The following is a 21,575-nucleotide window of genomic DNA, read 5'->3' on the forward strand; positions in this document are numbered from 1 at the left end:
ATGGATGGAAAAATCTATCAATTGCTAATGAAAGAAATATTGTATATTGTATGTAATTATGGACACAGTGAGTGAACCAGTCCTGTTCCCAACAATAATCAAAGGGATACGCCACAGTTTGTTGAAATAGGGCTTATCACGGTCTCCCCTGGCTGTAGATAGGTGGGCCAACGCATTTTTTGTGCATGCATTGTTTTAGTCCGGTGCAACACCGGCAGCGCCGCCGCTAGTTAGCTTAGCGTAGTGAATCCTATGTTGCCGGTGAGCATGTTGTGAGCAAAAGTGAGGCAACAAAAGACAAAAACACTACCTAATTACTTGCACTGAGCCAAAAAATGCATTGGCCCACCTATCTACAGCTAGGGGAGACCGTGATAGGCCCTATATCAACAAATGGTGGTGTATTCCTTTAAGTCTTTGTTGTGGTGGTATCAAATGTCCATGGTTCATTTGTATTTAAATTAAATTGAAGGAAACTCCATGGGAATGTCTGCAGACTTTTGTTAGGTGCACATGTAATGTTCATATTCACAAATACAGAATGCCTGCTGAAGGCTGAAGCCAGGAGAGACATTTCCAATGGTTGCAAAATGTTTTGACTCTCTGCAGGTTAGTTCAGAACACTTGTGTATTTAGGCATCTCCTTAAACAGTGAACCACCATCCCAATTACCTCCAGATGGGCTTTTATAGGCATGTTTTCAATTCAGCATACAATACACAAAATATGTTGATAATAGATATTATACACCCAAAGTATGTGAACACTTTGAAACCACTTTGAAACTGTATGTGATTGTTGAACACATTGCAAAAACATCCTGCTGTAGGGAACCTGGTTGAAGGGATTTGCTCAGTGGGCATTCAGGGTTAATCCCAACATTGTTTGAAAGAGTCATAGGCAGATTATTAGAGAATGGGCATCAAAAATCATCTTACTCTTCATCTTCCTTCCTTTTCTTCCAGAACCACTCTTTAATATTACTTTATTCTCCCTTCCTCACAGCTCCCACTTCTATTTTTCCCACTTTAGCCACCCCTCCTCTCCCTCTTTCCCCCTTCCTCCCTTTTCCTTCTTTACCCTTGCTCCCTCACTGGCTTCCCACTATCTCATCACTCACCTTCTTCCTCCTCCTCCTCCTTCTCTCCCTCTGAGACCTTTCTCTCTCCTCCTCCTCCTCCAAGCTCTGCTATCCAGACACACACACACATACACACACTTTCCAGCCGAGCGTCTGCAGTGTGCTGCCAGTCTGTGAGCTGGAGAGACACTCAGACAACACACACACACACAAGAGGACTCTTCAAAAACAAAACTTTGCCTGCGACTCCCTATATATATATATATTTTTTTTTTTTACAACTGTGGATGCAACCAGGATACCTACTTTTGCTCTACTTATTTCCTCTTAGGGTCGAGTTACTTACGTAAAAGCTGCAATGCTTGCATTCTACCTCTTGACTTTTGCTGGTGAGTACTTTTTAATGGTTGTGCCAGTGCTGGTGCATGAGGGCATGTTTCTGTTAATGCCAGTTGCAATGATTCATACTTGCCATTCCCTCTCTTTATTTTCTCCCTTCTCTCATTTTCTTTCTCAAAGCCACCATCCAAGCCCACAACCAGCTATTACAAGGCTCCTGCAACTTTGAGTCCAACACCTGCGGATACACGTCAGATGCAGACTTTACGAGCTGGACACTGCATAAAGATGGTACTGGGACACATTTCCCTTTTTAAAACATTTTTAGAGGCTTGTTCTAAGTTTAGGCTAGGTTTCATCATGGCTCGTTTAGTAGCAGTTACAGGTTTAGCTGTGATGTTGCAGTTGTTTTGGTGCTTGTTTTTGGCCATACCACCGAAGCACACTGGTAAAAAGAAGCCCATCTGGTCTGCATTGATTCCAGCGTTTCCAAACATCTGGAGTCAGTGAAATAACACATTTAGGCATCCTCCGGGTTTGTAGTGCAGCTGATAAAGATGAGTTCTGTACACGCCTGTACATTATCTAGGTTATGTCATACTCCATTTATGTAGAGTGATCAAAGCCAACATATGACTGCAGCTTCATTTGTACATTACCCTGCAAGCGTTGCCAACAAATCGCAGTGCAATCGGGGCTGATGAAGACTCCTGTGGGGAAAGCAAAGTCCTTGCACCAAATATTGAGAAGGGTCTAGCTGCAGATCTGGAGACAGATGCCTCATGTAGCAGCAGAATCCTGTCAAGTTAATTGTGACATGACAGAGAGAGGTGGAGGTTATGTTGATGTTACACAACACTCAGCTCTTTGACCTGATTTGAACTACACCAAACCTTGATAAAGCAGGCAGCCATATTTGGGCAAGAGCCAGAATTGTGTCCTCCAGTCAACTTAAACATTTAAGGGAACAGTTCAGCATTTTGGGAAAATACGCATATTTGCTTTCTTTTACGAGAGTGAGATGAGAAGATAGATACCACACTCTTATGTCCGTGTGTAGAGCTGGAGTCAGGAGGTGATTGACCTAGCTAAGCACAAAGACCTGAAGCAGGGGGACACAGCTAGACCGGCTCTCTCCAATGTTCAAAAACTACAAAGAATTGTAAAAAACAAAACAAATTGGGCTTTTAGGTGGAGTTACATGCTGGGACTATTTCTTGTCAAACAACGGTAGGGTGCAGTGACTTCCCAGAGGCTTGTTGTCAAAGTTTAGCCACATTCTCGACTGTATTACTATGTATCTTATGCGGAAGTGTTTTATTATGATTTACTGTGCTTTTAATGATTATTATTATTAATGATTATTTTAATGTATTTATCATTTTGGCCTGTGAAGCACTTTGTGACTCTGTCTGTGATAAGTGCTATATAAATAAACTTACTACTTACTTACTTATTTGTTAAATTTGGACAGAGCCAGGCTAGCTGCTTTCAGTCTTTACGTTCAGTCATAAGGTGTATTCTTCTTACCAACCTTACCATCTCTCATCTACACCTGTAGATTGGTGAGACCATGTATATGTATCTGCAGCCAGACCAGTTGGAATACTCCTCATTAAGACTTTCCCCCACCATCATGATCCTTGCTACTACTTGTCTGAAATTTGCTCTGCTGTTCTTAAAAACCCCTGAAAAAATATGGATCATATAAGAGGCCATGTCTAATGTCAAGTCGTCCTACCAGACAGAGACCTGCATAGTAAGGAGGAAACATATAAGGCAAAAGACTTTAAACTATAAATTTATAGACTTGGTGGCAGACAGCAGTCGTACTTGGTTGAGGTATAGTGCTTGCTGGTAGCCATTTTTGGATTGGATTATGTAGGATCTTCCCTCTGGCATACGTCACAACTACTTTCTCTTTTCCGGTTTCCATCCCTGTTATCGGGCCGGCTTGTTTAAAAGGTTTAAATGGTGTGCTCAGTTTTCCCTCATTTATTCTCTTAGTGAAGACAAATGTAAAAATTACTTTTTATGTATTTCTTTTTTCTTTTCTGAATTCAAAACCTGGCAGAAACACTATAGCCAAGGCTATGATCAATTACATTTTAATTCAGTCAATTTGTGGAAATAGCTTACAAACATTTGCAAACAACTGCATTTCATTGGCAAAAAAAGAAGAAAACCATCTTGAATTGACCACATAAGTGTGTTTGTGTGTGTGTGTGTCTCAGGATATAGGAGCCCCAAGGCAGCGGCGCATTCCACAGGGACAAATAATGAATGACAGACGGGTGAGGAGAGCTCAAAGGCCCCTTGAGCAAATGAGAAGCTAAGAGTATCTGTTATGGTGGGAGCTGAATTCCTAATGTATAATTAATGATTGCCTGAATTTTAGCTTTGTGTATTAAATTACAGATATAGTTCCCATTAGAGACATTATCCAGCCTTAAACATGTTCCTTCCCTGTTCTACCCAAAAGAGAAGCTGTTGGATCGATTGCCTGATCTTGACTTTTCATCTATCACCCGGTCAAAATTTCTATCTGCCCAGCACTTTGGTTTATGACTAAAACTAATGACACTCAGCTGTACTTTGTGTTTATTGCTAAATAGCAAATATTAGTATGCTTACACGCTGAACTGTGATGGTGACAATTGCAAACATTCCTTGCTAAATGATGGCAACATATTAGCATTTAGCTTAGTTTTAGCTTAGTTCTTGCTTGTCGTGTGGGCAGTCCAAAATACCAAATAGGCTATATATCATGATTTATTAGGACAAAACAAGCAATTATATGTAAAATAAGTCAATCAGTATCCCCATATAGCCCAAATGGAATGATCCTTTGTTTCATAAACACATTTTCAGACACTGCGACGATTTGACTGTGAGATTGGCAGTCGAATCAGGCTCCTTAGATAGAATCGTCAAATAGTCGACTATACAGGGTCACCCCTACAAGATATATATGTATGAATATAAATATATCTAAGAAACATGCAATGATCATGTCATGCAACTGCTGAATTAGGGTACTTTTTTGGGACAATACAGGCACTGGCTGTGGGCTTATTAATGCTCACAGCTAGCAAGTAGCTGGCTCTTTAGCAACATGTGACTTTCTCAGAGAATTTACATGAGTTTGTTCCGGGCACTTGTTTTAGTGTTTGTATCTGTAATATCTAGGGTAAGGGACACACGGGAGGGAAAGAGGAATCCCACAAACTAAAATAATGACCTTAGACTCCACTGACATTTATCCAGACCTGCTAACGTCTTGTTCCTTCACTGCATCACTTTTTCTTTGCCAGTTTTTGTGGCAAATCACTAAAGAGCTTAAAGTGGATTCTCGTAAATTCATGTGCTACTGGTCAATCCCATGTCATCTGCTGTTGTACAAAGCTTTGGGAAGCAATTAACCGGTTACATGCTGCCCTTCCAACATGCCGCCACTCCAACATGCTTCTATTCAGACATGCCGCTATTCCCTAACCATAACCCTAAAGGAAACAAAAATTGTCAGAGTGGTGGGACGTTTGAGAATTAGACGTCAATGTCGGAGTGGGGGTGTGTCGGAATGGATGGCGGAACCCCAATTAACCTTTGTCCCATGCAATAGGATTGGACAATTTTCTTCACAGAAGTTTTTTTATAGACAAAATAGTAAAAATACTTAACCCAACAAGAAGTACATCATTGCAAACACTGCCACAAAGGTCATATTAGTCCCGCATTCCAGTTAGCAATATTTAAACCAATCTCTGGTATTGTCAAATAAAGTGATGCTTACAATATTTTGTCCCTGGATAACAATATGTCCATCAAATCATGTTTTTTTTTTTTTCTTGACAGCTGCAACCTTTTTGTTTCAGGCCGTTTTGTTGCATTGGACACAGCCGTGAGTGATGACCAGGATAAAACGGGGCCCCAGAGAGAGATCACAGGGGTCCTGCTGAGTCCGGCTCTGGAGCAGGACGAGTGGAGCTGCCTGAGGCTGGTCTACCAGATCACCGGCTGGGGGAGCCTGGAGGTCAGCCAGCGCACGGAGGGAAAGAGCTTTGACAGGCCGCTGTGGAGCAGCCAGGAGCCCTCTGACAGCTGGGTCATCTCAAGCATGGATCTGCAAGGCAGTACTGAGCCTTATAGGGTAAGACACTTTTTAAAATAGTGTCTAATCTTTGTTTAAAAAGGGGACTAGCTTGAAATACCTGGTCCCTGGAGGTTGTTTCATTTACCTCCTAATGACAGATGTATAACAGCAGTTTGGAGCATTTAAGACAAGATAAACACAAAGATATATACAGTGAGTAAGAAGTATTCAGATCCTTTACTTAAGTAAAAGTACTAATACCACACTTTAATTTTACTATCCTAAGGGCCTCAGCAGTGGCAGTAAAGGCCAAATGATGCTTCTGTGTGAGATACCTACCCTACGTTGGACCCTACATTGCCTGATGTGCCCCTCTCGAAAAAATTTAACTACATGTCGTGGCAACGCACGTTGCTCGGCTGTGGCTTGGTAGTGTTGCATTTCCCCCTACTCATTTCCTGGTTCTCCATCTCCATAAACAACATGAAATCAAGGACACACCAACTCACAAGTGAAAACCTAAGGCCACTTACGTAAGCGACGGCAAAAGCTCTGCGTGGAGCCTCCGCAGAACCATAAATCAGACTCAAAGGAACACGGCGACTTATTGGGAATTTAGTTTATTCACCATAACCCCCAGAGTTAGACAAGTCCATACATACCCTTCTCATCTCCGTGCGTGCTGTAATGCTGTCTGACGGCTCCAGCGGCATCAGGCCAGCACAGAACATCAGGTGAATGGTTCCAGCAATCCTGCTGCTCCCAATAAGTGACAAAATAACCCCAACATGTTCCTATTTACATGTTGTGATGTGTAGAGTCACAGCATGTTCAAAAAACAACGTAACATGAGACACAGCCACCTTCTATCCCTAAACAAACCAGGAACTATATTCTTAGGCGGAAGAATATAGTACTTTGGCGGAGTGATATGCTCGCAGCAAGCCTGTCTGAGAATATAGTTCCTGGCTGGTTTACGGTTAGAAGATGGCTGTGTCTCATGTTACGTTGTTTTGTGTACACGCTGTGACTATACAAATCACAACATGTAAATAGGAACATGTTGGCGTTATTTTGTCACTTTTGTCACAATTTGGAGCAGTAGGATTACTGGAACCATTCAACTGCAGGATCTGTGCTAGGCTAAGCTAATGCTGGAGCCGTCAGACAGCGTTACAGCACGCACGGAGATGAGAAGGGTATGTATGGACTTGTCTTACTCTGGGGGTTACGGTGAATAAGCTAAAGTCCCAATAAGTCGGTGTGTTCCTTTAAGAGTGTTATATTTGTGCAGGCAAGGTCAAGTGTTTATCCTCTGAGGAGCTTGAATATGCTCATTCAATTTCACACCTAACCGCCCGTTAGATTTTGACCAACATGTGATGTGCATTCTTCTTAGAAAACAATGAGTTTAGAAATCTCTCGTGATATATTGTCCCTAGAAGTGTATTCATCAACTTTTGTTTTTGTTGAAGAAGGAAAAAGAAAATCACAACATTTCATGCTGTTGTTGAAAGGAAGATATATTTTGATATATGAGATATTTCACATGCAGGCCCAATTTGAGACAAGCATGAAGTGTGTGGAGAAACACACCCACACACACACCTACACCCACACACATTATCTAAACACTGTGTGGGAAAAGTACCGCTCATGTTTGTATTATATGCAGAGGTAGAGCTGACGCTGACAGGGTCATGACCTACATAATGGTAAGTTGGGTCTGTGCTTTTACTGGGCCCCTCAGCGCATAAACCTATTGCAGTTCAGACCTAGGTGAAAAAAATGAGCGTCAGAGGTTTTAGCTGCACACTGACTGATAACATGTTCTGCTCTTTACTCTCACTAAACACTAGCCCACGAACGTTTTCTCATTCTCAAAAATGGCCGTTACAAAAATTACCTTATGCTGTTGTTTTTGGTTCAAATGGCTTTAATCACTTCATTTTTTCCCATTTAGAGAAAAATTCAGTTTGAAAAAACAAACAAGTATTTGCTTTCTTTCAAAGAATTAGAAGAAAAGCTCACATCTGTGTGTTTGGAGTTGGAGTCAGGATGTGGTTAGCTTGACTCATCTCTCCAAAGGAATAATTGCAAAGAAATACTGACACCATGTAACTCCCCCTAAAACATTTCTGTTGATGTAGGAATCAAACAAACCCGACTTAGCATGTTAATTAGCAAGCCAGGCTGGCTGATTCTCACTGTTTCCAGCCTTTATGCTAATTAAGCTACGCTAACCCCGTCCGGACCATAGAGTGTATAAAAAGATTTTTTTTTTTCATTTATAGTCATTGGTCCGGACTGGTCTTGCACTGTAACTACAGTGCTAGAGCCCGAACGCACAGCCATAAGAGTGATATAAATATTTCCATCTAACTCTTAGAAAGAAAGAAAAGAAGTGTTCCCCAAGTTTCCAAAAATGTTAAGCTAGGGACATTGTTCACATATTTGTAGCGCAACAGAGCTTTTAAGCCTCTTTTAGCTCATAGTTTAGTTTTTTATGGACCTTTTACTGTGTAGTTCAGTCTCAATGGTCTCATTAGCCCAGTTTCCAGCAGCATGTGGGACTAGGTGGACGCTAACACAACTCCGAATGAATGCTAACCTTGCTCTGTGTCTGCTGGATGTTGTAATAGACAACTATTGGCCAACACATAAGAAGTTTAGTGTTGAGCCACAACGTTTAACCTACGTAATATAAAAAACATGCCATTCATTCATTTAAATAAGTAGCCTATAAATTACCACTGATATCATGCTTGATCACACACACATACAGTACAAGCCCTGACCTCATGCTTTAACAAGTGTGTTTCTTCTCCGTCTTCCTGTGAGGCGTTCCTCCGTCTGGAAGTAATTTCCCAAAAACACCTGCTGCTCCTTAGCTTAAAAAGTAAATTAGATTGCTGTGCGTTTCATGAGTTCACTCTCTCTGACCTTCCATATGTCCGCTTGCCTTCTATGACGTCATTCCTGTGTCACTCCACATCAGGGTTGCAGGGGTATCACTGAACATGTGTTGTTGATTAGGTTGTCATCGAAGGTAAACCTGGACGCAGCGCTGGGAGCAGCGTGGCCATCTTTGAGATCCACATCATCCCTGGATACTGCCTGGGTCGGTGACTTCACACATACAGTCCTCACACAAAGAGACAAAAATAATCAAAACATGCACGTCACTTTGGATAGAGGCCATCTGTGCTATGTTCTTTTAACTCGCATGTACATATTTGGTAAGTTAAAAGCCTTTTGCACTAATGACGGGTCTGTTTCTCATTTGTCTGTGTCTAGATTGTGATTTTGAGGAGTCTCACCTTTGTGGATACAGTAATCAGTGGAACGCCAATGTAAACTGGTATGTGGGAGGAGGCGGGACCCAGATCCTTAACAACAACATACCCAATGACCACACGTACAACAACAGGACAGGTGAGCATTATTCATACAGACATGACAACATTTACTCTCCACTTTAAAAGACAGGCATGGCGTTACTCCATATTTTTTGTACTGTAAAACCAAAGCTAACAATGAATCAGTTTGTCTCTCAATACTTTCCGACTTCTCCAACATGTCTGTGGCACTCAGGCCCAAAGCCCATTCCTTCTTACTAAAGATGGACATCTGTAATAGCGCGTCACAAATAAATAGTATCATTGTTTTGTTGTTTTTAAAGTACAGGCTCAGTAATTTCCACTGTAGTTCCTATCAAATGTTATGTGTTTTTGAACAACAATTGAGTTTTATGGCACAGATGAAACAGATATAACAGGCTTTGATACACACACACAATATTTGTTAGTTCATTGTGGGTTTGGGTATTTCATGGGATTTGATGTCAGAACCATAGAATATCCTTATCCTTCCATTGTTGAAATCAGGGGATGTGGCAACCTCATGTTAAAATAAAATTCCACAAATGAGCTTTCTGCGTGGCTCAGACTTGAAACACGTGGCAAACAATTTAAAATGTTCTCAGTAGGTTTTAGTTTTTCAGACTAACTCAGTCAGTAAAGGTTAGCATGTTAGACTTTTAACTTCAGACTTGTAAACATTTAAACATTTAAAGCTTCAAAAGAACAATGTTTGACACCCCTTTTTATCCAGGACGGTACCCAGATTATTAGTACCCAGATATTTTTAATGCAGTAACAGGCTCGCCTTTAATGATAGCAGGAGCAAACCAAGTAGGCCACCTGCACCTGCAAAAATCTGCGAACATCTGTTATGTCTTCATTTGACTATATTTAACTCACAACTAGGACCGGCTTCAAATTAAAATAAAGTTACTCAAATGTTGTTGAAACAATGGTTATATAATTATAAACCAGTTGTTCCCAAAGTGGAGGACTGGGATCCACAGCAAAAAGGGGAATCATTATTTTTCACTAGATTTCCATCCAAAAGTAACACAATGGCAGCATGTCATGGGTTTCATACACTTTCAATAATAAAACATCAAAAAGAAAAAGTTCTATTAGGTAAGGGACCCCGGAACAAACTTAAATGGGGGTCAGTGGTCTAATTTGTGTTAATTTAGGGGTCCTTGACATGAAAACCAACCTAGACATCTAACTTTTAACCAAATTTTGCTAAATTTTGATGCAGATGTCCAGACATCTGTTGACCGGCAAATCACCAAATCATCAAACTCTCAAGTCCCGAGTCATGACGCTGTATTCTACAACCTGACTCCTATTTAAACTCCCTCGCAGGTCACCTGATGTATGTGGACTCTGTCTACACCAAGACTTTCAAAGAAGTGGCCAAACTAGTGTCTCCCATGACAACGGTGCCGATGTCAGGCTGCCTGAGTTTTCAGTACCAGCGCAGCGCGGAGAGAGGGAGCCTGTTCTCTGTTTTCACCAAGGACCGACTGGGTCAGTACCAGGAGCTGTGGAGGGCGGGGGCAGAAAACCAGAGCGATTGGCGTGGGACGCTCGAAGAATGGATACCTGTGCAGGTGGACCTGAAGGCACCATACTCTGTACAGGTCAGTATGAACATGTCATGCCAACTTTATGTACTTTTAATCTCTAGGTGCTGGCTTTTACGTAAACAAATGGTACAAAAAGGTATTTCCACCATAAATTGGTGCAAAAAAGTGTATCAGAATACAGGAAATGAAGTCTTTGACGCTCAAGATTCTCTGGGGGAGGACACCCAGATCTCCCACTATGATATGCCTACCCCCCGAGGCCCAGTATACCCACTACAATACATTGGTACCTACGTTGTACATACTTCTGTGTGGGGGTCTACATCTGTGTTTTTGCCTTTGTTTATGAGTGTATGTCTCCATGTGTCTGTCTGCCTCTTCAGGTGGTCTTTGAAGTGTCCTTTAACAGCCCAAGAGGCGGACGTGTTGCAATCGATGACATTTCCTTTTCTCCAGAGTTTTGCAGCACAGACACTGGTGAGTCGCAACCACAGTCACTCACTGTTAATTCTAAACAGGCTCATTTTAATGTCACTTTTACAATTGTCAATGCTTTCTGGGTGAACATTCAAAATATTAACATTTTAGGATTTTTAAAAGGACAAATAGCTTAAAGCACCTTACAGATAAAACCGTATAGGATTCATGTGTCATGTGTGTGATAAAAATGCCAAGTTATTCCTAAGGGTGGTAGAGTAAGGACCGTGGGGTCAACCAAAAGGTTTCATTCCTAAGCATGAATGTAAGTATGTATTCCTAAGCGTTTCAGTGCTTTTATTGCATTGTGTTTTTAATATCTGCCTTTGAAAATTTGTATCTGATTGTGGCACTAAAAATGTAAGAATCGTCCTGTGGGGATCCATAACACATGTCACATTAATCTTGCTGTGACAATAGTGTTCATCCAACAACATCAACCCACTGATTCCATACATTTGTTCCACAGAGCCGACCTTTGACCCCTCCATCGCCAACTGTGACTTTGAGTCCGGTTTCTGCCGCTACATCCAGGACCAGGTGATGTTGTCGTCGTGGAGGAGAGTGTCTGTGACGCCCAACATATTTAGGAACGGGGACCACACCACAGGGGCAGGTGGGCTTAAAGAATTCATAATGGATTTTACAAATTACATGTGTTGGGGAGTACTACTGCATATGTGAGTCAGCATTGGTTGGGGCTGAAGTCATAAAATAAAATGAATCTGGAGGTGTAGAGTTAGTAGGACAGCTTACCAGACCTCTGTAGCTCGCTCCTCATCTCTGCTTGAGAATCGCAGCTCAAGGCTACATTAGCTGCAACTTGCATAACACCAGTGGTGCAAGAAGTATCCACAGCCTTTACTTAAAGCTTTAGTGCGTAACTTTTTTATATTAATGAACATCTGTTGCATTCAAGCCATTACCAAATGATTTAATGCAATTTAATTATTTAATCAAAATGTAATCCTTCTTGTCCTCCATGGCTACTAGCAACTGGTGCGCGATCACGGAAGGCTTGTATCATGTGGACAGTTTTGTTGCCATTACTTAGAATTCCTTCATGGGGGCGGCAGAAACTAGCCTCGTGAGACCGTCCTGATCTCGCGAGCTCCAGTTTTCCGCTCGCAGATCAGTCTGGCATCTTGAGGCAGAGAAAATTTGGAGCCGTTAGCCAAACGACCGGGCCAATCAGCGTTGATTTTGAGGTGGGTTAGGTGGTGATAGACAGATGGTTTATCCAATCAGCTAACCAGTATTTTCAGACAGCGGTAGCCCTAATTCTGTTAGCCGCTCGCTAATGCTTTTTTTCTCTTGGATCCTTCTTTTGGAATATGGTCCGGGAACCTGAAATGGTGTCTTTTATTCCTAAATTCTCGTTACACAAACGGCAAATCTCCTTTACCGACATGTTGCTTGCATGCTGAGCAAACGAGCTATGCTTTGCCTGCAGCAGCATGGGCGGGCTTGTGGTTGTATTTTCATACGCTTCGTGGATCTGATTGGTTGATTTGGCCCGTCTATCACCAACATAGGTGATAAACAAATGGTTCATCCAATCAGCTAACCAGTATTTCCGCCCCTTCCCAAAAGTTCTCCAACGGAAAGTTCCCAGATGGATATGCAGAGCAAATGCGAAGCAATCCATCTGGCGGAGTCAGGTTAGGCAGAAACTACACATTATAGCTTTAAGTAAAAGTACTAAGACTACACTGTAAACATACTCTGTTACAAGTAAAAGTCCTGCATTGAAAATGTTACTTAAAGCGTAACTCTCGCCAAAATGCAACCTAGGGATGGAAACACCACTTTTAAGATTTATCGTATTCTCGTTTTCAGTCAAATGGCCTTTTGAATGGGAGTGCTAGGGTCACTACTATGATCGCATCAAAATCACTATTTTTAAAACACTAAGAAGGCTCGACACAATGTAAAACTTTGCTCAAAGTATCACCAGGGGCTCTACATCTTAACGAAAGCATTGAGAACATTGTTTGTGTACACAAAGTTTACTAAAAAGAAAGGTATTGAACAACTCACTTTAGCGGTTTGTTTTTCCAGTCACCACCATCTTGCCAGTCAAAAAGAGTTGATCTCCGAATGCAACGTAACAGGGAGGAGAGTAAAGATGGAAAGCTCCTAAAGCTTAGTTCCATATGAATGCATGGATTATTTCTTGTTTTGTCGTTAGTGAAAAACAATATTGACCTTGTAGTTGAAAAAGGAGCCTCATATGGAGTCCGTTCATTCACATTCGGAGATCGACTCTTTTTCTGGATTTACCCTGTAGAGATCTGAGGGGCAGTTAACCATAGTCCAAGAGAGTTTAGAACGCCAACACAAAGAAAGCGGAAGGTGTGGGACATCCGGCATATCCCAGAAGTGGAACATCATCAATATAGACTAGGCTAGAGAATGGGCCTACCTGTCATCTCGTTGGCTCGGTGCTGCTCCGCTCCGTCAGCCGACCAACGGGACTGATTATCGTCAGTACTGTGTTGACAGTTCATTTGTAGACATTGGAAGACGTGGAGAATAACATCAACACGACTTGATGGGAGAAAAGGATTCTCTGTTCCTCCTCCAAAACTCATCTCTTACAGCTGTCCCAATCTCCGCCTTTGTAAACTCCCAGCTGTTTTGTGAGCAGGTAACCCACACCCACCTATCCTGGCAGTGGGCAGAACACTCAATAGGAAGATTGTGCTGTGACAGTAATGCATAAGTAAGAAAAATGTGTGGGAAAAAAGACCATATCTCTGGTTCTACTGCATTGATTTTAACCTTCTTTTTTTTTAAACTGTCCGTTGCGAGTCTTAGTGTTAAAGGAGTGCACTGCTAAATCAGTGGACTACTTCTTTAACCAATAGTTCTGACTGCGGGGACTCTTGTAGTGCCACAATCATGGAAGATTATTTGACGATTCTGCAGCCTTTTAGCCTTATTTAGCTTATTGTTTTGGCACATTTACTCTCTGGTTCAGTACAGTAAATGTTGCCACAACAAGCAGGTGCTTTTATATGTTATATTGCTAATAAGTTAGTGATTACAACTTTATAAGCGAGTGATTTGGTGGTGGCTTTGTATTTGATACTTTGATACTGGTATCGGCTCTGATTCTGCCTAAAACGCTGGTATCGGTATCGGGAAGTACTGAAGTTTATGCACTGATCTGATACCACGTAATAAAGCCCTAAAGAAAATCTACATTAAAGTAGTTTATTTATGTTCTTTTTCCGTTATAACTGACTGTCAAACTGGATAATAAAAGAAAGTTCTCTGTTCATTGTTTGAGTTTGTTCATGTTTAACCTGAGCCAGACCGATAACAAAGATAGAAATAATATCACTTCCATAAAGGGATAGTAGCATGTTGTTAAAACACTGGTATAACACTGGTATCGGATCGGTACTTGGTATTGACCAATACACAAGTTCAATTATCGGAATCGGTATCGGGAAGCAAAAAATGGTATCGGACCATCTCTACTTTGTATCTGTCGGTTTGTTTAGATTTTTTTTTTTCTGAACCCTTGTGGCCAAAAATCAATTCACGCAGCTTTAAAAACAGTTAAACCTCTGGACGACGATGCGGTGAAACAAAGCTGGATTTGAGGCTGAAAAACTGTTGAAAACTGTTGAAGTCAAGATCAATAACAGGTGCGAGTAAAGATGGGAACATTTATTGCGAGCAGATTCACAGGAAGAGACAGTTTCGCAAGAAAATAAAGGCTATCTTCTCTTTCCAGGATATTTCCTGTTGGCTCACTCCCGGCTGAGCCCACGCTTTGGTTACGTTAGCCGCCTGATGGGTCCCACTCTGCCTGGGAACACAAAGTACTGCCTGAGATTCTACTTCTCCCTGAGGGGTGAGTGTCACCCAAACAATCTCCCCGGATGGAAGGATGTTTGCCAAGACTTCCTCTGTGTTGGTGCTGTGATTTATTTTACTGACTCACCAACCAGAAATAACTTTGGCAACTGCAGGTTACAACCAGACCGACCAGGCTCTCGCTGTGCATCTGCAGCACGGCAGCGTCCAGGAGAAGATCTGGACTCAGGGGGAGAAGTCCAGGGAGATCTGGATCACCACGGACATCACCTTCCAAACATCCCAGCCTGCCAGGGTCAGAGGAGGGGAAGCGGAAATATCCTATCAGTCAGAATAACATCTGTCAGAATCACATCTGTCAGAATACCATCAGTCAGCATACCATCAGTCAGAATCACATCTGTCAGAATCACATCTGTCAGAATCACATCTGTCAGAATACCATCAGTCAGAATAACATCAGTCAGAATAGCATCAGTCAGAATAGCATCAGTCAGAATAGCATCAGTCAGAATACCATCAGTCAGATAGAAGGACAAACTAAACAGCTGCAATAACAGAGAAAGAAACAAATTACTAGTAGATTAATAAAAAGCTTCACTGTCTGTTCTGGTGTTGGAGCCTTTAAAGGCCTGATCTGTGATTTACGAAACTGCTGTTGTTAGAGGACACAGTATCATCATCATGAGTCCATGTGCATGATAAGAATAAATTCATCCAGATGCCAAAGTGCTTTAAGGAACACGCCGACTTATTGGGAATTTAGCTTATTCACCGTAACCCCCAGAGTTAGACAAGTCCATACATACCCTTCTCATCTCCGTGCGTGCTGTAACGCTGTCTGACGGCTCCAGCGGCATCAGGCCAGCACAGAACATGCAGGTGAATGGTTCCAGCAATCCTGCTGCTCCGAATAAGTGACAAAATAACGCCAACATGTTCCTATTTACATGTTGTGATTTATAGAGTCACAGCGTGTACAAAAAACAACGTAACATGAGACACAGCCGTCTTCTAACTGTAAACAAACCGGGAACTATATTCTCAGGCGGAAGAATATAGTACTTGGGCGGAGTGATATGCTCACAGCAAGCCTGTCTGAGAATATAGTTCCCGGTTTGTTTACTGTTAGAAGATGGCTGTGTCTCATGTTACGTTGTTTTTTGTACACGCTGTGACTATACAAATCACAACACGTAAATAGGAACATGTTGGCGTTATTTTGTCACTTTTGTCACAATTGGGAGCAGTAGGCTAGTTGGAACCAGTTACATGCAGGATCTGTGCTGGGCTAAGCTAATGCTGGAACCGTCAGACAGCGATGAGAAGGGTATGTATCGACTTGTCTTACTCTGGGGGTTACGGTGAATAAGCTTAATTACCAATAAGTCGGCGTGTTCCTTTAAAGGCTTTCTCCACGCACTCACTCACTCACTCACACACGGTTTTGGTTCTATTCAGAGCTGATGGCGTAAATGAGCGGCGGTTGTATTTTCTCTGGTGGTGAGGCTGCTGAAGCTCTGCTCACTGGCTCCCTTTGCTGTTCAGGTGGTTTTCGTCAGCACCTGCAGGAGCTTCTGGGACTGCGGCTCCGTGGCTCTGGATGACATCAGTGTGAGTCTCGGAGACTGTGAGCTGACAGCAGGTAGAGTAAAAACGTCAACGACAAAAAATAAGAGAGCTCATAAGAACTGTATCTCCACTAACCCTCATCTAAATGCATTATGTGTTTCGAATGATTGATTTGCATCAACATACACAAAACAATAGACAACCATAAGCTGATGGAAGCCATGATTTATAGAGGGAAACTAAATCCAGTCTGGGAGTCAAAGCTGGATTATTAACCGGGCAACACTGGCATTGCATGACTGGTAGCGGCCCCAAAAGCTTGTCAGCGGGTTTTGAGAATTTCATCATATCCTACTTTGTTGGGGAATGTGTGCCACTAAAGTAAGGTAAAGTACAGTATCAATTATGCAGACTAGTTTTACAGCAATATTTTTTGACACCTTAATTGTAGTGTTAAAATCGAAAGGGCAGCAGGAGGATGGGTTAGTAGGGCCCCACAAGTTTTTCTGGGGACTTTCTGCAGATTTTCCCCAGATTTTAAACAAATTTAAAATAAATAAATAAACCTTGAATATCAACACATCTCCACCCCAAGCAGAAAAACAGTCCGCTAAAATATACAGATTTTAATTCTATATCACCACTGAAAACTGTTTAAAAAAAAATCTGCAGATTCCTTTTGGGTCTGCTAATAAAGGAGAGTCTACGATGAAGGAATCAATGGCCAGCCCAAACTCTCTTTGTGGACCTAAGCAGATTTTGCCACATTTTTTTCAATTGCCCTATTAGCTTGTTTGGGACCCCAGCAGTACAGAAATAGATATTTAACCAAATAAAAATAAAAAGTTCAAATAAAAAATAGAGTCAGATTAAGGTCTAATTTGGAGTCAGTCAAGAGAGAAGCAGCCAGTTTGATATCCATGCTCCAACACTGACTGTCAAACTCATGTTCCTGTTGCAGGTCTGTTGTCGCCATCTCTGCCAGGAAACTGTAACTTTGAAGCGGGCCTGTGCGGCTACACTCAGGACAGGCAGAGTGATGGCGCTGACTGGGAGTGGAGGAGAGGACCCACCCCGACCTCGTACACCGGGCCAAGAGGAGACCACACCACGGGACTCGGTGAGGGTCCCCTGCTTAAACCCTTCTTCCAAGTACACAATACATGCTTGTAGTGCACACAGTACGCAATGCATTCTCATGAACGGGTTTGTATGATAGACAGTGTGGTCTAGACCTACTCTATCTGTAAAGTGTCTCGAGATAACTCGTGTTATGATTTGATACTATAAATAAAATTGAATTGAATTGCGTACAGCAATCAAAAATCCGTGAAATACATACGAATTACAGTGCATTACTTTTCATAGCTATATGTATGAATGGTTCATGAGAACAGCCAGAAGAGATAGAAAAGGTTTCCTTTTTCTTCTGTTAAATATACAAAAACATGACATGAGCAAAAGTCTGCGTTTTGAACGTCCACAGCTGTAATCAGACAGACCCTTTAACTTTTGATTGACAGGATACTACCTGTACATGGAGGCATCGCCCATGCTGCCTGGGCAGAGGGTCCGGCTGCTGTCCCGCCCCCTGAGGGGCTCCAGGGGGCCTCAGTGTCTGCGCTTCTTCTACCACATGTACGGCTCCGGCACGGGTCGGCTCAGCGTTCACCTCCACAGGGACGGAGAGGACGCGTTGCTTTGGCAACTGAGCGGCGAGCAGAGCATCACCTGGCGGAGGGCCACAGTGGAGTACCAGAGCGACAGCCAGCATCAGGCAAGAGGGCAACAAAACCTCTCCTGACTGTTCTATATGCTGGACATGGGGGTGGGAGGGGGGTGGACACAAACTTACAGGAAGACAATCATGGCAGCTGGCTTACACACTTTACAAAGTATTTTTGACTAGTTCCATTTGATGCTACTTTACACTTCTTCTCCACCACATCTCAGAGGGAAATATTGTACTTTATAATCCACTACATTTATCTTACAGGTAAACTTAATTTAACGTCAAGGGTACTGTGACATCTCAAATTTCCCACAAATGTCCTATAGGATAAAATGAAGTGATGACATTTTATACCTAAAAGCTCAAAAGGTCAACTTCACTGTAACATCATAATGTTCCTGAAGAAAAGGGCTATTATTTAACGCTATAACTCAGGAACGGGAGAGGAGACATTTGGTCAGATACTAGTCTCACATTGCCACAGGGCTGCGGAGGAAGGTCTGGCAACAGGAGCATACACTCCTGGATAGGAGCGTTTCTTTAAACCAATCACAATTGCCTTGGGCAATGCTCCGGACGCAGCGAGCTTGGCTCTGAAAAATAGTCTCGGGAAGGAACTTCTTTCGGTGGAACATTTGCACCCTGCAAAAGAAAACGCCACATACATAATTAAATGAAGTGACCTGTTCACACAATACAGTAACGTGAGCAATTTAATTTAGCTGGATACAGGGTTAAACCTCATTTGCTCTTACCAGTGTATCGCCCTCCCTTTGTCCATAACAAATCCCCGCAAATTGGTCCCAAAATGTCACAGTTAGAGAGTTAATTCCGCTAACACATATACATACATACATACATATATATATATATATATATATATTTAAAACTTTACAATCATTCCCCGAACGAACCAAGCAGGCCTGCCTTATTGCACGACCCAAATTTTTGTCAAAACTTGCCATTTTCAGCGTGTAACGTTTCCCAGAGATTACGGTTAATGTTTCCTTGAAGCGACCAGAGTTTAAAGTTAACACAAAGAAAGCGGAAAGTCAGGGACATCCGGCGGAACTTCCGGCGGCGCCGGAACTACACTACTATCTGGTAAATGAACCATGGTTGATCCAGACTTGTCAGATACCGAATTGGTGACACTAACCTTAAAATCGTGGTGATTGTATAGATGTTCTGTGCCGCCGGGTTGAAGATGTGTGTGAAGCATCCACGTTCCACTTAAAAAATAATAAGAGTCTTATACTGTACATATATTATGAGTCTGGACAGACATGAATGTAAACTGTAACTTGACTGTGTAACAGGATTCAGAGAATTGGACGGACCCAAATGCAGAGACTGCAGGACAGTGGTGAGCTTGATGATTTAATAAAACAAAAATCAATACAACAAACGGAGTCCTGAGGACAGCAGGCAAAACAGTTCCAAAACATCGAAGAAGCCAAAAGACCAGGAATAACAAAAACAGGACCACAGAGACAAAGGGTTAGACTCCACACACTTACACAATACAATACAACGATCTAACAACTGACAAAGACAACACAGAGACCAAATACACAAGGTAACAAGGGTGAACAAGGGACCGGTGACACAGGTGAAACACATCAGGGTGTGGCAGGCGGGAAAACACAAAGCAGGAAGTAAAAGAAGACATGACATGGGAGAAAAACAGACTACAAAATAAAACAGGAAACTGAAACATACACAACCATGACCGACTGGTTAGCAGAGGCAGACAACCGCAAGGCGGTATTTTGAATTTAAGTAGGACTTTTACGTGTAATGGCATATTATTACATAGTCGTATCGTGTATGTAGTACACGTATGCCTACTGAAGGATCTGAGTACTTCTTCCGCCACTGCCTATCGCTCACAATGAGAAACTGATTGAGCGGTTGTTTCTCTCTTTGGGTCTCTGTTCCAGATTGTGTTCGAGGCGACCAGAGGTTCATCAGTAAGGAGCGACATCGCCATCGATGACATTTTCTTGGAAGGCGGACCTTGCCCAGGTGAACACATTTTTTTAAATAAAATATTTAAGATATTTGTTGTAATGATTAAAGGGGTGATAGAATGATTATATAAGGTATTTTACACTGTTCCTTAAGGTCTCCTAATAGGGTATGTAACATTGGTTGGGCTGAAAATTGCCTGAATGCTATTTTATTAGGCCCTTAACTACCCTGTGAATATGGCTCTATTTGGAACAAGAGCTTTTCTTCCAAATATGGTATGCTCATGAATATTTAGAATGAGCTGCATGCCGATTGGTTTGAGCAAACTACATAGAAACACATGGGAGATGACCAGCGCCAACCATTTTTGGTAGAAGGAACAGTACAGCGCTGCCTTGTAACTGAAAAAAAAACATTTAAATGTTAATGAGAAAAGGAGACAAAAACTGTAAAAAAAGACAAAACCTTGGAAAAAGATGGTAGAAGGAAGGAAGGCAAGAATAGGTCAAAAGTATTATCAAAAACTTCAAAAACAGTGACATAATTTCGAAAAAAGCGAGAAACTAGAAGGAAGGAAGGCAATAACAGTTCCAAAGAAATGTCAAATTTTTGGTAAAAAAAAAAAAAAAAAAAGTCTAAAGAGGAACAATGTTCTGGACAACAGCCTTGTAACTATTAAACATTTTGTTAAATATCTCACATACTCCCTGCAGTCCTCCAAACTACCCCTAGGGGTACATGTACCCCCATTTGAGAAACACTGTTTTAGACAACAGGAGCCTTTAACTTCTGTGGCCTACTCCAAAACAACTCCCAAAATGCCTTTTTTTTCCCCCCAGACCCACGTTGCACTCTCCACACAGCGGTCGGATGGACGGAAAGTCACCACGTGAGATCGATAATGTTGTCAGAAACTTTTAATTGCCATCTGAGCCGGTCGGTAGCAACAACTAAAAATATAATTTTGGTGGACAATTGCCCCATTAGGTTACATTGCAGCTGGATTCGCACCGGACCTTCAATGCGCTCTCGCTCAATACTGAAGCAATTTCAAAGATATTTTGTTAAATCAGTCTATTAGACACAAATGCATGGGGAAATGGGGTACAGGTTGAAAAAACAAACGGTAGTTACCCTTTAAGCTATGTAGCAGCTTCCTGATTTCTTTCCGATTCCCCCGCAGAACTGGAGATCAAGGCCACCGTGGGAACCTCCAATGAGATAGAGTAGAAGGCAAGAGGAAATCCGCTGCGTAGGATGCTTGAACCCCGTTTGTTTTTGCACATTGCAGACTCCCTGACTCCTGCACGTCGACCTGAACACGTCGGATTGCGGGTGAAGGTAGTCATGTAATCCTGTTTTTAACGGAGCAACACATATCAGCTGTCATAGTCGGCATTTCTCTCAGCACCGTAGCAACAGAGAGAGTGTTTAACTGTGTTCTTCTTCACATCTATATGCATTAGATTAATGCTCATTGCCTCAAATAAAGCTTGAAGGTCATTCGCCATTATCTCTGATTTTCTTTTCA

General features: G+C 42.0%; 1 protein-coding gene across 1 annotated transcript; it reads left to right on the plus strand.

Annotated features, from left to right (window-relative positions):
• The first annotated feature begins 1,365 nt into the window (after positions 1-1,365).
• On the plus strand, positions 1,366-21,554 carry LOC114571151 (MAM domain-containing protein 2). Its single transcript, XM_028601978.1, has 15 exons — positions 1,366-1,470; positions 1,601-1,711; positions 5,296-5,570; positions 8,550-8,634; positions 8,811-8,948; positions 10,235-10,512; positions 10,842-10,935; positions 11,405-11,551; positions 14,684-14,803; positions 14,922-15,061; positions 16,315-16,411; positions 17,300-17,458; positions 17,862-18,115; positions 20,014-20,098; positions 21,228-21,554. The coding sequence occupies exons 1-15, from the start codon at positions 1,440-1,442 to the stop codon at positions 21,272-21,274; spliced, it is 2,061 nt and encodes a 686-aa protein (XP_028457779.1). The 5' UTR covers positions 1,366-1,439; the 3' UTR covers positions 21,275-21,554.
• Positions 21,555-21,575: the final 21 nt, after the last annotated feature.

The sequence above is a fragment of the Perca flavescens genome, chromosome 16 (genome assembly GCF_004354835.1).
Source record: "Perca flavescens isolate YP-PL-M2 chromosome 16, PFLA_1.0, whole genome shotgun sequence".
NCBI classification, from domain to species: domain Eukaryota; kingdom Metazoa; phylum Chordata; class Actinopteri; order Perciformes; family Percidae; genus Perca; species Perca flavescens.